The sequence below is a fragment of the Panthera onca genome, chromosome D3 (assembly GCF_046562875.1).
Source record: "Panthera onca isolate mPanOnc1 chromosome D3, mPanOnc1 haplotype 2, whole genome shotgun sequence".
Classification (NCBI taxonomy): Eukaryota; Metazoa; Chordata; class Mammalia; order Carnivora; family Felidae; genus Panthera; species Panthera onca.
Window position 1 is genome coordinate 76,368,935 of NC_138350.1, and position 15,092 is coordinate 76,384,026.

General features: G+C 40.4%; 1 protein-coding gene across 2 annotated transcripts in view; it reads left to right on the top strand.

Annotated features, from left to right (window-relative positions):
• MALT1 (MALT1 paracaspase) overlaps window positions 1–14,764 on the top strand; it is a 63,424-nt gene extending 48,660 nt beyond the window's left edge. For both annotated transcript variants that reach the window (XM_060613957.3, XM_060613958.3), the window contains 7 exons: window positions 899–1,076; window positions 2,355–2,429; window positions 2,774–2,901; window positions 5,444–5,593; window positions 8,199–8,356; window positions 9,437–9,562; window positions 10,890–14,764. In XM_060613957.3, coding sequence (XP_060469940.1) covers window positions 899–1,076; window positions 2,355–2,429; window positions 2,774–2,901; window positions 5,444–5,593; window positions 8,199–8,356; window positions 9,437–9,562; window positions 10,890–11,330 — 1,256 coding nt within the window. In that variant the 3' untranslated portion in view covers window positions 11,331–14,764. The remainder of the gene's footprint in view (window positions 1–898; window positions 1,077–2,354; window positions 2,430–2,773; window positions 2,902–5,443; window positions 5,594–8,198; window positions 8,357–9,436; window positions 9,563–10,889) is intronic.
• Window positions 14,765–15,092: the final 328 nt, after the last annotated feature.

Genomic DNA, 15,092 nt, shown 5'->3' on the forward strand with positions numbered 1-15,092 from the left:
CAGCATGTGGAGCCTGCTTGGGATTCTCCCTCCCTCTCTCTCTGCCCTACCCCCCCCCCAAAATAAATAAATAATCATTTTTTTTAAAGACTACGTTTTTATTTTTATGGCTCTTACTAATTATGTATATAAATGCCTGTGGGATTTGTTTTTCCTTTTTTTGCCTATAGAATTTCCTATACTGGATTTAGTAGTTACTAGTCATCTAAATAAGTTTATTTGTTCATCCATTAAAAACTTACTAAGCTCCTGCTGTGTGCCAGGAATCCACAGATAGAGATAATACCGTCCCTGCCCTGGGGGAACTCCTGGTCTCATGGAGAAGACAAACGACTCAACAAAGAAGTCCTTAGCCTTTTTCTTTTTTATATAACATAAGATAAATCTGCATTCCATATTATACCACTGGTTACAAATATACCATTTTTATGAACTAAAACATACTTCAGGACAGCATCTTGATGTCAGTTTAAAATACAGTATTTGGGGCGCCTGGGTGGCTCAGTCGGTTAAACGTCCGACTTCAGGTCACGATCTCACGGTCCGTGGGTTCGAGCCCCGCGTTGGGCTCTGGGCTGATGATGGCCCAGAGCCTGAAGCCTGCTTCCGATTCTGTGTCTCCCTCTCTCTCTGACCCTCCCCCGTTCATGCTCTGTCTCTCTCTGTCTCAAAAATAAATAAACGTTAAAAAAAAAAAATTTTTAAATACAGTATTTAAAGACTGTTGTCGAAATAATTTTCAGTGCAAACTTAGTTAACATTGACTGTGTTTATAGTTGGGTATCTCTTAAATAAGCTTGCATTAACTTGAAGAAAATAAAAGACTGCACAAGAGTGCTGCATGCGTATTCAGAGTGCAATTTAGAGTTAATTTTTACCCCTTTTTTCTCTTTTCCAGGATTATTATATTATGCAGGACATGGTTACGAAAACTTTGGGAACAGCTTTATGGTCCCTGTTGATGCTCCAAATCCATATAGGTCTGAAAACTGTCTCTGTGTACAAAATATACTGAAATTGATGCAAGAAAAGGAAACCGGACTCAACGTGTTCTTGTTGGACATGTGTAGGAAAAGGTAAGCTGTCTGTGTTAAATGAAGCTCATTGGATTGAGGTAAATATCAGCCTTGACAAGTAAATCTAAGGCAAACCTGGGAATTCTAAGAACCACCTAAGCTTGCAAATTGTTTTTTTTCTTTTTTTTAACGTTAATTTTTTAGAGAGAGAGAGACAGAGCATGAGCTGGGGAGGGGCAGAGAGAGAGGGAGACACAGAATCAAAGCAGGCTCCGGGCTCCGAGCTGTCAGCACAGAGCCCGACGCGGGGCTCGAACTCAGGAACCACAAGATCATGACCTGAGCCGACGTTGGAAGCTTAACCGGCTGAGCCACCCAGGCGCCCCAAACTTGAGAATTTGTAATTACAGATTGAAACTGACCAAGAAGGACACTAGAGGAAAATATATTTTCTCCATGTGTATTTAATGATTTTAACTTTTTTCTTATTTGCTATAGAACAAAAGTGAGGTACTAAAGGGCGTGGGTATTTTTTCTTTTTCTTAATGGTTATCTTTTTAAAAACTCTTTTTTTAATGTTTGTTTATTTTTTGAGAGAGAGACAGACAGACAGACAGTGTGAATGGGGGAGGGGCAGAGAGAGAGGGAGACACAGAATCTGAAGCGGGCTCCAGGCTCTGAGCCGTCAGCCCAGAGCCCGCCCGACTCGGGGCTCAAACTCATAAACCGTGAAATCATGACCTGAGCCGAAGTCAGACCTTTAACTCTGAGCCACCCAGGCGCCCCAAGGGCATGGGTATTTATTCACACTCCAGAAGGTTCAGCTCTTCAGAATGCCTGTAGGTGTCTCCAGTCGTCTCTCAGTTATTCCTCCAGGAACTGACGGAAAGAACACCCGTGGTGAGGTGGGGCTTCTGTCAGCCCTGGTCTCGCAGATACAGAAAGCGTAGCCGAACCTCATGTTTGAAGCTTCAGATCCCAGTTGTTGGCCACTGTGTTACTAAGGAATAGAACCAGTGATTAATTCCTCTCAGAAATAGAGTTTGTGCTTGCTCAGCGTTTACCAATCAAAAACCAATGCCAGAGTTCAGATGTTGGTCCTGTTTAAAGCTAAGCAGAGAAAGGATGTGGCCATCTGCCCTCTCGGCAGCATAGGAGGCCTGGATTATTTTGGGTAAATATGTGGCTGATTTGATAAAGGAATTTTGAATCTATAATTTTAAATCATATGTAATACAATAGTGTTATATTTTCCATTATATTATTAAAGCTCTCCAAAATGCTGTTTAACTTTTTTCACATTTGTATCTGTCCTCCTCCCTCCTCCCTTTTATGTAGAAATGACTATGATGACACCATCCCGATCTTGGATGCACTAAAAGTCACCGCCAACATTGTGTTTGGATACGCCACGTAAGGAAATTTTATATTTATGTTCAAGATGCCTTCGTTTTTCGTGACTTCTTTTTGATTATAGATTAGAAGCCTAGACAGATCCGTAGAATTGTAGGCATAAATTTTCCTCTTTGATATCCTCGATAAGAAGTTTTAAAGAATTGACTTTAGCACCTCCTATCCTGACATCTTCTTTTCACTAAGCACCAGAGCATGTAGTTCCTGCTTAAAGATTAACTGTTTAATTAAGATGTCATGCAGGAGGCTGAGAAGCAAATGAAGCTCATCCGTATTTATGCAAGCCCGTGTGGCAAGTGTTTCCTTTCTTTTTGTTTTAATTTGTCTTTTTGCTGTTTTTTAAGGTGTCAAGGGGCAGAAGCTTTTGAAATCCAGCATTCTGGGTTGGCAAATGGAATTTTCATGAAATTTTTAAAAGATAGATTATTAGAAGACAAGAAAATTACTGTGTTACTGGATGAAGTTGCAGAAGGTAAAATAAATAAAGAGAAAGCTACTCAGGGTCTTCTGGTAATTATTTTCTTCCTACTATTACTGTGCAGGTTTGGAATTAGTATTTATTTTATAAAAAACAAAAATTTAGGCAGTGTTCAGCAACACTCCATTTAATTCCCCCCCCCCCCCGCCCCCTTCCTCATTCCCTGTTGACTTGGCTTTATGCCCTCTGCTCAGCATGACTTGAGCCGCGGCGCTGATCGCAGGCAAGACTGTGGAATCGGTGAAGTTTCATTCTCCGAGTTGTGTGCCTCGTTTCTGTGCCTCGTGCCTGGTGCTGCCCCGTCTGCTTGTTTGCAGAAACCTGGTCCAGAGAGCATCCTCTCTGAGGATTAGAGATACAGCCTTACAGAAATTTTGAGGCCCGGTGGAAGAGTCTGGGTTCATTTTTTTCATTGATGTACTCAATGTTTTTAAATTCTGCTTTCGGGGCACTGGGTGGCTCAGTCAGTTAAGCATCTGACCTTGGCTCAGGTCACGATCTTGCAGTTCCGTGAGTTGGAGCCCCACATCGGGCTCTGTGCTGACAACTCAGAGCCTGGAGCCTGCTTCGGATTCTGTGTCTCCCTCTCTCCCTCCCTCCCTCCCTCCTTCCCTCTCTCTCTCTCTCTCTCTCAGAAATAAAGAAAAAAAATTTTTTAATAAAATAATAAAAGTCATACCAAAAAACAGTTCTTTTGCAAACCAGCCCATGAGATTTGGAGTTTCTTGGGTGTTCCAAAGATGGCAGCTTGAGTATTAGGTATGTGAGAGTTACCCTAAGAGCCATGAGTCACCTTTATTTTCATGTTTTTATCGGTGCAGATCTTGTAGCTGGGTCACCTGACTTCGCCATTTTCCCATGTAACATAGACAGCCAGAGCTTTGGACCTCCTCCTGCCATCCTGCTTCAGCCAGAAAAGTCTGCCTTTATCTGCTTTATATATGAGGCTTCTATTTCAGAATAGATTCTTCTATTTAAGAATCTTAGTTTTGGGGCACCTGGGTGGTTAAGCGTCGCGCTTCAGCTCAGGTCGTGATCTCACTCTACGTTCGAGCCCTGCATTGGGCTCTGTGCAGACAGCTCAGAGCCTGGAGCCTGCTTCAGATTCTGTGTCTCCCTCTCTCTCTGCCCCTCCCCCCCAAAAAAAACCAAATAAATATTTTTAAAAATTTACTTTAAGAATCTTAGTTTTACCTCTTTTTTTCCAGATAAATAACTACTTTCCCAAGACCAGATACTATTAGTTTATAACTTTATTAATAATAATATATATAGAAGTAGGAGAAGTAATTTGTTCATATTAAATAATATATAGCTTTGTAAGTTTAAATTGAGATTTATCAATAATCATAAGTCTTTGTCTAAAATAGGTTGGATGAAAACACATTATGGCATAACTTTTTTGTTAAGTTCAAAACCTAAAACATTGGCATATACTACTTACCAATGCCTGTGTTTGAGTGAAAATTAAAATATGCAAGGTAGGGGCTCCTGGGTGGCTCAGTCAGTGAAGTGTCTGACTTGATTTTGGCTCAGATCATGATCTCATGGTTCTTGGGATCAAGCCCCATGTCGGGTGTGGAGCCTGCTTGGAATTCATTCTCTCTCTCTCTCTCTCTCTCTCTCTCTCTCTCTGTCTCAAAATAAAGATATCTGAGGTGTAGATGGCACGGGATCTTAACTTTCTCGTAGATAAATAGTCATTTGTTTACTAACTGCGTGTATTTCCCAACGGAGTGCAGACATAAAATGAGGACTACTCTTTCAGTAAACAAATATACTTTCAGTTCTTTGTGAATTTTAAGGTTTAAAGTATTAGGGATTTGGTAATAGAATTATAGAAGATAAAAGTTAAAAGGGCCTTTAGAAGTGGGCTGGTCCATGGGGCGCCTGGGTGTCTCAGTCGGTTAAGCCGCCGACTTCGGCTCAGGTCATGATCTCGCGGTCTGTAAGTTCGAGCCCCGCGTCGGGCTCTGTGCTGACAGCTCAGAGCCTGGAGCCTGTTTCCAATTCTGTGTCTCCCTCTCTCTGACCCTCCCCCGTTCATGCTCTGTCTCTCTCTGTCTCAAAAATAAATAAACGTTAAAAAAAAAAAAATTAAAAAAAAAAAAGAAGTGGGCTGGTCCAACATTTAAAAAAAATTTTTGACGGGGGCGCCTGGGTGGCTCATTCGGTTAAGTGTCTGACTTTGGCTCAGGTCATGATCTCACAGTTCATGGGTTTGAGCCCCACGTCCAGCTCTATGCTGACAGCTCAGAGCCTGGACCCCACTTCGGATTCTGTGTCTCCCTCTCGCTCTCTGCCCTTCCCCCACTCATGTTCTCTTTCTGTCTCCCTCTCACTCTCTCTCTCTCACATCTGTTTGCTCATTACTTTGACCCGTTCCTGGCACATAGTAGGTGTTCAGTAAATACTTGTTGAGTGAATAAGTGATAGATACTAAGAATATAACCTGATTTTCAGGGGAGTTCTTGGCCTAAGTATTTAAAACATAATGAAAAGATTGTGGTCTTAATACTTATTTCTTATCTTTTAGACATGGGTAAGTGTCACCTTACCAAAGGCAAACAGGCTCTGGAGATTCGGAGCAGCTTGTCTGAAAAGAGAGCACTTACTGACCCAATACAGGGAACAGGATATTCTGCGGAATCTCTGGTGCGGAATCTGCAGTGGGCCAAGGCACACGGTACGGTGATGGCTGCTTTTTGTGACGTTGTTCTATAATGTGCTTATATTACATCATGAAGGACGTTTTTTCCTCCTGGATAAATCGTTTTCTTCTCAACTTTGTAGTGAAAACATTTTAGCGTAGTGGGCAAACCCAAGACTAAACAGTCTACCTAATATACAGTCCCTTAGACTTGATCATATTCTGAGTTGCTGGAAGTGTGCTGTTTGAAAAATCAGACAGGCCTGGGTTCTGATTCTGTCTCTGCCCCTTGGTAAGCATGTTGTCTATCAATGGGGACAAGAAATAACACTTGCTACGGTTGTTGATGTTGAATGAGGTCGCACGTGTAAGGAGACAAGCATGCTAGTCAGCAAATACTATGTGCTCATAAATATCACTGGGCATTCGCTCTCTCTGACTCTGGAAGCAGCGAGTTGGTGAGCAGGAGAAAGAGGGAGTGGAAATCTTATCTACAACATAATGAATTACTACTGGTAATTCTGTGTGTTTAGTGAAAAAGTAAGTTTAAATCATTGACAAGTGAGATTTTGGATTTGCTACGAGTCTTTTCCTCTAAAAAAGACCTAGGAGCATCTGGATGACTCAGTCGGTTAAGTGTCCGACTTCGGCTCGGGTCATGATCTCACAGTTTGTGAGTTCGAGCCCTGCATCCGGCCTTCTGCTGTCAGCACGGAGCCTGCTTGGGATCCTCTGTCCCCCTCCCCTCTCTACTCACACTTGCTCGCTTTCTCAAAAAAATAAATAAACAAACCTTAAAAAATAATAATAAAGATTAAAAACTCTAAACAACAACAATAGCAAAGTCACGGTGGTAAAGATCAACAGTGAAAAGAGAAAAAACAAAACAAAACAAAAAACCCTTTTATAAAATGAAACTAAGGAAGCATCTCTTTACTTGGTAGATGAGATGCTGCCCAATTCATAAATCGCCTAATGAGGCCAATTAGATTTTCTTTTTTTTTTTTTTTTTAATTTTTTTTTTTTAATGTTTATTTATTTTTGAGACAGAGAGAGACAGAGCATGAGCAGGGGAGGGGCAGAGAGAGAAGGAGACACAGAATCGGAAGCAGGCTCCAGGCTCCGAGCCGTCAGCCCAGAGCCTGACGCGGGGCTCGAACTCACGGACCGTGAGATCGTGACCTGAGATGAAGTCGGACGCCCAACCGACTGAGCCACCCAGGCGCCCCTAGATTTTCAAATTAAAAAAAAACGAAAAAAAGTTTAGAAGTGTCTGGTCCATTATTTTCCTGTTTGCTCATTACTTATACCACACCTGGCACATAGTAGATGTTCAGTAAAATAGTTATTGAGTGAGTCTGTGTTACTGAGACTATAACCTGATTTGCAGGAAGTTTTTGGCCCAAATATTTTAAAACATCATGAAAAGATTGTGGTCTTAAAATAATACTTATTTCTTATCTTTTACACACGGATATATGTCATCTTACCAAAGGCAAACAGGCTCTAGAGGGTCAGAGTAGCTTGTGTGAAAAGAGAGCACTGTTTTTGGTAACAGGTTTGGTATTTTTTACGTTAAAGAGTTCATGCAAGGGCCGCCTGGGTGGCTCAGTCGGTTAAGTGTCCGACTCCAGCTCAGGTCATGATCTCACAGTTCATGAGTTCGAGTCCCGCATCGGGCTCCATGCTGACAGCTCAGAGCCTGGAGCCTGCTTCGGATTCTGTGTCTCCCTCTCTCTCTCTCTGCCCCTCCCCTGCTTGCACTCTGCCTCTTTGTCTCTCTGTCTCTCTCTCTCTCTCTCAAAAATAAAACATTTAAAAATAATTTAAAAAGTTCTTACAAAATGGTAAAAGGAAAAACATTAAGACTCCCTTAATCACTCACCGAAGGATGCAAATTCAACAATATACACAGTTGTGAATATATTAATAATTAAGAAACAAATATAAAAAAGGTAAACTTAAGTCGTAATGAGAGAAAACAAAATTAAAACTATGATAGTGTAGTTTTTCCTTTTTAATCTCATCAACTAGGTAAACATTTTGAAAATTAATATTCATTTTGGAAATTGTATGGTCAAATCTATTTACAGTCTACGTGAGTGGAGAATGTCACATGTGTGAGGAACTGTCCAGCAGCTGTGTCTAAAGTATTAAGTACATGTATATAAGAAATATTAACTATGGTAGAAAAATAATAAAATCCAGAAATACTATAGATATTCAAGAATAGTGGAGTTGTTCAAAGTAGCAAACTATTCGGCAACATAATGCTTATTGAAAACTATTTTCGTGAAGATCGAGGCAGCAGTGAAAATTCACAAGTTGTATGGATACTTTTGGTTACCACTGTAAAAATTATATATGCAGAGGGACAAGAATTGTCAGGAAACAGTAAATGAAAGGCTTTTATTTGCGTGACCAACCAGCAGAATATGGGGCTTTTTTTTCCTCTTTCTGTAAGTGTATGCATGTGTGTTTATGTGTCTTTGAACAATGTGTTAGTTACAGAACCTTTCTGAGTGAAAACAAAAGCCCTGTTTCGCCCTTAAAGAATATTTATCTGTCGCTCATCATCCGAAAACTTACCGAGCACTCCTCAAATGATTATTTACAAGTTGTTCTTTTTGTTCTTTTTCAGAACTCCCAGAAAGTATGTGCCTTAAATTTCAGTGCGGTGTCCAGATTCAGTTAGGGTTCGCCGCAGAGTTCTCCAACGTCATGATAATCTACACAAGCATAGTCCACAAGCCGCCCGACGTAGTAATGTGCGATGCCTATGTCACAGATTTTCCTCTCGTAAGTCCCCCCTTTCTTCTTTGGTTCAAAATATACCGATACAGCCTCACTTACTAATAACTAAACATTTGGAAACTTCATGGTAAAGTTAAAGGAAATATAAATACCTATATATTCCATTTATGTAAATACTTATTTGTGTTTTAGTGACAGTAGTCATAATATTTAAAAACTAATCACCAAAAATACCCTAAATGTCAAATTTCACCCAGGAAAGAAGCCTTTAATTTCCCTTACCCTAAGTAGAATATCAAATTTGTTATTCTTATGTCAAAAATAATTTCCTTTTAAAAACTACTGTTGTTAATTAAAGTCTTATGGTAGTATATTGGAAGCACAGAAATTTGTTTTTCCATAAATTAAGATACAGTATGTATTTTGTGTCAGCCTAAAGAAGCCAGTAAATAGTATCCCTCTTTCCTACATGAGTTTAGTAAATTGAGAAGTAAGTAAGCAAGGTGCAAGACAAATCCAGAGCATCACCTTTGGTATTGATAAAAGCTTCATGGAGGACATTGCTTAGTGTGAGAGCAGATGTTCCAGCACTGAAGCCCAGAATTAGATAGGTCTCTCTACCAGCCCCGGCAGCTTTCTGGGCATTGGTCAGGGCAGAACCTGAGGCCTTCTCCCTGGAGTTCCAGAACAGATCTCCCGCCCTCGGCCAGGAGTTGTCTCTTAGAGAAGAAAAGGGAAGGGCTGTCTGTGTCTTGTCCGTTTATTGTTTCTAGATAACCCGCTGCATCTGCCCAAAAGTGATGAATAGAAGGACGAGAATCCAGGAGTCACACACTAATGGGGCTTGGATGTGAAAGGAAGCTTGGAGTGGGTTAAGAAGTGTCTCTAGGGATAGTTTGGAAGTAACTGTCCTTGCACAGCTAACTTTTTAAGCATATGTGTGCAGAATTTAGAATTCCTATTGTACTCTAGAGTGTTGTCTTTATTGTTTGTTTAGTCCTGGATGAGAGTTTACCTACTCAGCCAAAATTCGTAAGAGAGAAATACCCGTTCAGATATTTTATTGTCATGCACAGTGTTGTGAGTCTCATTGATTTCATTAATAACGCCTGCTACTTTTCACAGGACTTAGACATTGATCCAAAAGCTGCAAACAAAGGGACGCCTGAGGAAACTGGCAGCTATTTGGTATCAAAGGATCTCCCCAAGCAGTGCCTCTATACTCGGCTCAGTTCACTGCAAAAATTAAAGGTTATTACTTTTCCTGTTTGTAACTGCTAATCTTATGAAAGTGAAAACTCATTTTGGCGTGTGACAGTTGTATCACTTTATAGATTGCTGCTTCATTGAGTGTTAAATTGAAGTAGAGATACGTGATACACAGTCTTATCAGTGACCCCCCTTCCGCGTGGTGTTCTGTCCCTGCTAATGGCCTGAAGATGTTCACGTGAGAGTGTATGTGATGGAAAAGAGGGGTGCCTGGGTCTCAGTTGGTTAAGCATCCAACTCTTGATTTTGGCTCAGGTCGTGATCTCACAGTTTGTGAGATCTGTTCAAGTCCCCGTGCTGACAGCATGGAACCTGCTTGGGATTCTTCCTCTCTCTTTGTCTGTCTGTCTATCTGTCTGTCTGTCTCTCTGTCTCTCTGCCCCTCTTCTACATGTGTGCACTCTCTCTCTCTCTCAAATAAACATTTAAAACAAAAAATTTAGAGATACAGAGCATAATCTGCTTTTAAATATCTTTGCATCTTTGAATAATCATTTTCTAGTTGGAACAACAGATACAAACTATCGTCACCCTGTTCATAGCTAATCTTCTTCAGTCTCCTTTGTCTGTGAAATAAGCCTGTGATCTGATGCAGTTAATGCTCTTCCACCTGTGACCATGGATTATTATCTCACAATACTTTTTAAAACAGCTAAACTTGGGGCGCCTGGGTGGCTCAGTCGGTTAGACGTCCGACTTCGGCCCAGGTCACGATCTCACGGTCCGTGAGTTCGAGCCCCGCGTCGGGCTCTGGGCTGATGGCTCAGAGCCTGGAGCCTGCTTCTGATTCTGTGTCTCCCTCTCTCTCTGCCCCTCCCCCGTTCATGCTCTGTCTCACTCTGTCTCAAAAATAAATAAACGTTAAAAAAAAATTAAAAAAAAAAAAAAAAAAAAAAAAAAAACAGCTAAACTTTTGGCCTGGGTGTAAAGTCAGGTTTTCTCCTTAAAGGACCATTCTCCCATCTCCACCAGTTGGGTAAGTTTCCCAAGCCCCACTGCTTGGAAAACACCTTTAAACTATTCCTCCAGAATACAGTACAAGGTCTCTGTGATTCTGACCACCGTCAGTAGTAAGTACTAGAATTCTACCAATTCAAAGTATCGAATGAAGGAAAGGGAACATGATTATAGCCGGCGTCGCTTAGTATAGGGAAGGTGTAAACAGGCCTTGAGGATTGGAAGCTGGGAAAGGGGAGTGACCGTGGATTTTGTTGTGTGGTCCTGTGCGTATTTGTAGATGTCAGTGATACTCTGAGACCGATGTGCTCTCACAGTTGATAAAAATAACTTTATCCCTGTTCCTTTTCAGGAACATCTAATCTTCACAGTGTGTGTGTCGTATCAGTACTCAGGACTGGAAGATACTGTAGAGGAGAAGCAGGAAGTGAACGTTGGGAAACCCCTCATTGCCAAACTGGACATTCACCGGGGTTTGGGAAGGAAGACTTGCTTCCAGACGTGTGTCATGTGTAACGGCCCTTACCAGAGCCCTGCGTCCACCTCGACGGGGGCTGGACAGTATCACTCGTCTCAAGACTCCTTCCACGCTCTTTACCATTCGCATCTTGGTAACTCAAGCAGCGTTTTGCCATCAGATAGTTGTCATTGCAGCCGGACCGCGGATGCGTTTATCTCAAGTCCCCATTCCCACCGCGACTCGTGTCGCTTTGGGAGAAGTAATGTGCCAGTAGAGACAACGGATGAGATGCCGTTCAGTCTCTCTGACGGGCTCCGAATTTCAGACAAGTGACCTCCTTGTGTTTGAAAGCGACCATAATGACTTGACTACACGCCTCCTGTGCTACGGGACCGACAGGAAGTGAGGTGTGACGAAAAAACAAATACATTTTTGTAGAGAGAGAGGATTGATAGTGGCTATTTCATGGCAAACCCAGGACCTTGAGATGTTGGAATTATATTATTTAGCCACAGACTTCCTCTTCCTCTTCTTGTAAGATTTGGTGAATTGGTTGGCTTGTTCCGTAAGAATGCAGTGTGGATGTGCTTAGAACAAAAGCATTTTCATTTCGAGCACTCAGAAGTGACAACAGTGGGAATGACATTATTGTTGAAGAAGTCCTTGTATTTTTAGAATGAGGAAAAAAAACCTTGGTGATCATCAGGCTTAACCTCGTTTTATCGGTGGGAGAAACAGATTGTGGCATCTTGTTGAAGTGAGGGCTGACACCAGAACTGAGATCTCCAGATTTCTATTCCAGTGTTTATTCCACTACATACTGCCTTCCTGACAGGTTCTGAGACAGGTATTATTTTTGTAGATAGATTTAAAGATAATATGTAAATACGCATGTCTGTATATAATCTAGTAATGTGCAAACTTTAATTTGTGATTATATGACTTTACTACAAATGTCTGTTAACAGGTTTGTATCTAAATCTTCTGTAAACGGGCTGAAAGGTCTTGTTCCTAAGGTCGTGAAAGCACGAGAGATGATGAAATGTTTGTCTCTGTTAGAGCAAGACAGCAGGACAGTTCTACCACTGGATAATCCTGGCCAGCTGCTTATCTGAATCCTACAGACACCGGATATGTCTTCCTCGATAACGTCAATTTTCTTAGTGAATCGTACTGGCCTTGAGAGATCATCTTACCGCTGTTGGTTCTACCGAAAGCAAGTGAAAAAGACAACTGCCAATAACAAAGATACTGAATTAGTAACTTTAAAACGTGCCACAAAGAAAATACCACACCCAGATGGCTTCGCTGCTGTGTTCTACCAAACATTTAAAGAATTAGCACCAATCCTTTGCAAATTCTCCCCAAAAAATGGAAGTGGGAACACTTCCCAAGTCATCTTATGAGGCCAGTATTCCCCTGATACAAAACCAGTGAAGACATCACAAGAAAACCACAGATCAGTATCTGTTCTGAATATAGACTCAAAAGTCATCAACAAAATACTAGCAAAGTGAATCTAGCAACGTATAAAAAGGATTTTACACCACGACTAAGTAAGATTTATCCCAGGAATACAAGGTTGGTTTAACATCCAAAATTCAACGTCATATGCAGATGCTTCTCGTTAGTCACAGCATTCACCTTATTCACCTTATTTACATTCCATGAAGTCACTGTGGATACTGAATTAGTGAATACAGAGCCATTGCTCCTAGGGGAAGTGTGTGTGTGTATACATACCTCAAATAGATTACAATCTTAAATCCTGAAGACAATTTATCCTGGTACATATTGTTTTATTTTCAAAAGAGAAAACGAAGTTTAGAAATATTAAGTGACTTGCCTGAAGCCACCCCACTAATAATTGCCAGAGTTGGGATTCATACTAGCCCCAGAACCAGAACTTTTTTGCACTGCACTGCGCTCCCCCTGCCCCCTCATCTTCTGGTCATGTCTGGGGGGACCTGGAACAGGAAGGCAAAGCATTGCCTTGTTCAGCTCCACGGAGAACACGCACATCAGGAAGCTCTAAATTTCGTGTGTCTGCAGATGCCTGTGAATGATCATAGAAGTGCTAACAGTTTTGAGGTGGGGATTACAAACAAGCTGAGATACAAATTGGTAAATTCATAAATATAGAATCGAAAATAATGAGGGTCAATGCTACCATGTTCATAAAGGACTAACTTACCACATTGACTTAATTGTCTTCATAGTTGCAGGAAGAGCTTTGAAAAACTCAGCACCCTTTCGTGATAAAAATAGTCAACAAACCAGGAATAAAAGGGAAACTTCTCAACATGATATAAAGAACATCTACAAAAGCCCTACACCTAACATCATTAATGGCAACAGACTAAATGCTGAATGTTCTCTCCCCAAAATCAGGACTAAGACAAGGATGTTTTTTCTCACCCCTTCTATTCAACATTGTACTTGAGTTTCTAGCCAGGGAAATTAGTCAAGAAAAAGAAATAAAAGTCAACCATATTGGAAAAGAAGTAAAACTATGTATTCACAGATTATATAAACTTGTTTTGTAGAAAATTCTAAGAAATTCATTTAAAAACTAAATGAGCTCAAAAAATTTTAAAAATTAAAAAAAAAAATACACAACTTATGCTCAGTTAAAAAAACATCATTGTAAGAAAATAAAATAAAAACTACATGAGCTCACCAGACCACAGGATAGATACAAGATCAATATACAAAGATCAGTTTTGTTTCCATATCAGCAGTGAATGTTCTGAAATTGAGATTTTTTTTTAATTCTATTTACAATAGCATCAAGGTTTACAAAAACTACACAACATTGTTGAAATTAAAGAAGACCTAAATAAATGGAAATTCATTTTTGTTCATGGATTGGAAGACCTCACATTGTTAAGATAAAAATGCTCCCAGAATGCTCCAGAGTCCGTGCAATTCCCATTAAAACCCCTGCTGGCTTATTTGCAGAAACTGACAGACTGATAAAATTCATATGGAAAATTACAAAAGCCAAAACAATCTTGAAGAAGAGCAAGGTTGGAAGACTCACACTTAACCAATTTCAAAACTTACTACAAAGCTACAGTAACCAAGGCAATGTGGTACTGGCATAAGGATAAACATGGGTTTCGGGAACATAAAATATAACTGAGGATCCAGAAATCAATAACGTTTATGAACAATTGATTTTTCACAAGTGTGCCAGTAGCATTCAATAAGGAAGAGTAATCTTTTCAACAAAAAGTCCTGGGTCAGCCCCAGATGGGTCGTATACCTAAATCTAAGTGGATCATATACCTAAACTATAAAATTGACAAGAAAACATACCAGTAAATCTTCCATTTCTTATACACAGCACCAAATGCACAAGCAACAAGGGAAAAAAATCGGGACTTCCTCAAAATGCACTTCAATGTTTTAAAGGTTTAAGGGACACCATCAAGTGAAAGTCTAACCCACAGAATGGCAGCAAATTTTTGAAATTATGTCTGATAAGGTACTTATATCCAGAATGTATAAAGAACTTTTGTAATAATGTACTAGTGCTTAATTATGGTTACTGTAGAGCAGAAACCAATGAATTGCCCAATGGGCTTTCTGTGATGATGGAAGCCGTCTATGTGTAAGCTCCTGACGTCATAGCTTCTAGGCCCGTGTGGTAATTGAGCAAATGAAATACAGCTGGGGGCTCCTGTATTCAGCTGTGCAGGTGTTCTGTATATTTGAATTTTTGAAAGCATGTATTTATACTTTTAAAACATTTTTTAAAGTAACAGAGCTGTGTAGTTTTTGTCTTTTCTATCGGCCATACTTTTATTTTCCTTGGCCTCTTATACGCCAGTCGCTCTGTAACCTTAGCGTAGGATTTTATACGTCAGTAGCATTTAGGAGGGGTAACCTATTGATGCCTTTGCAACGTGAGCGAGAGATTAGGAAGGCAAGGCTCACCTAAATCCAAAGCTAATATTTGATTCTGGGGAAGGGGAGATTTTCTGGAAAGTAACTTAAAAATTACAAAGTAGCAATTATAAGTTACATGTTTTTAAAAAAATTTTTTAATGTTTATTTTTTGAGAGAGAGAGGGAGCACGAACGGGGAAGG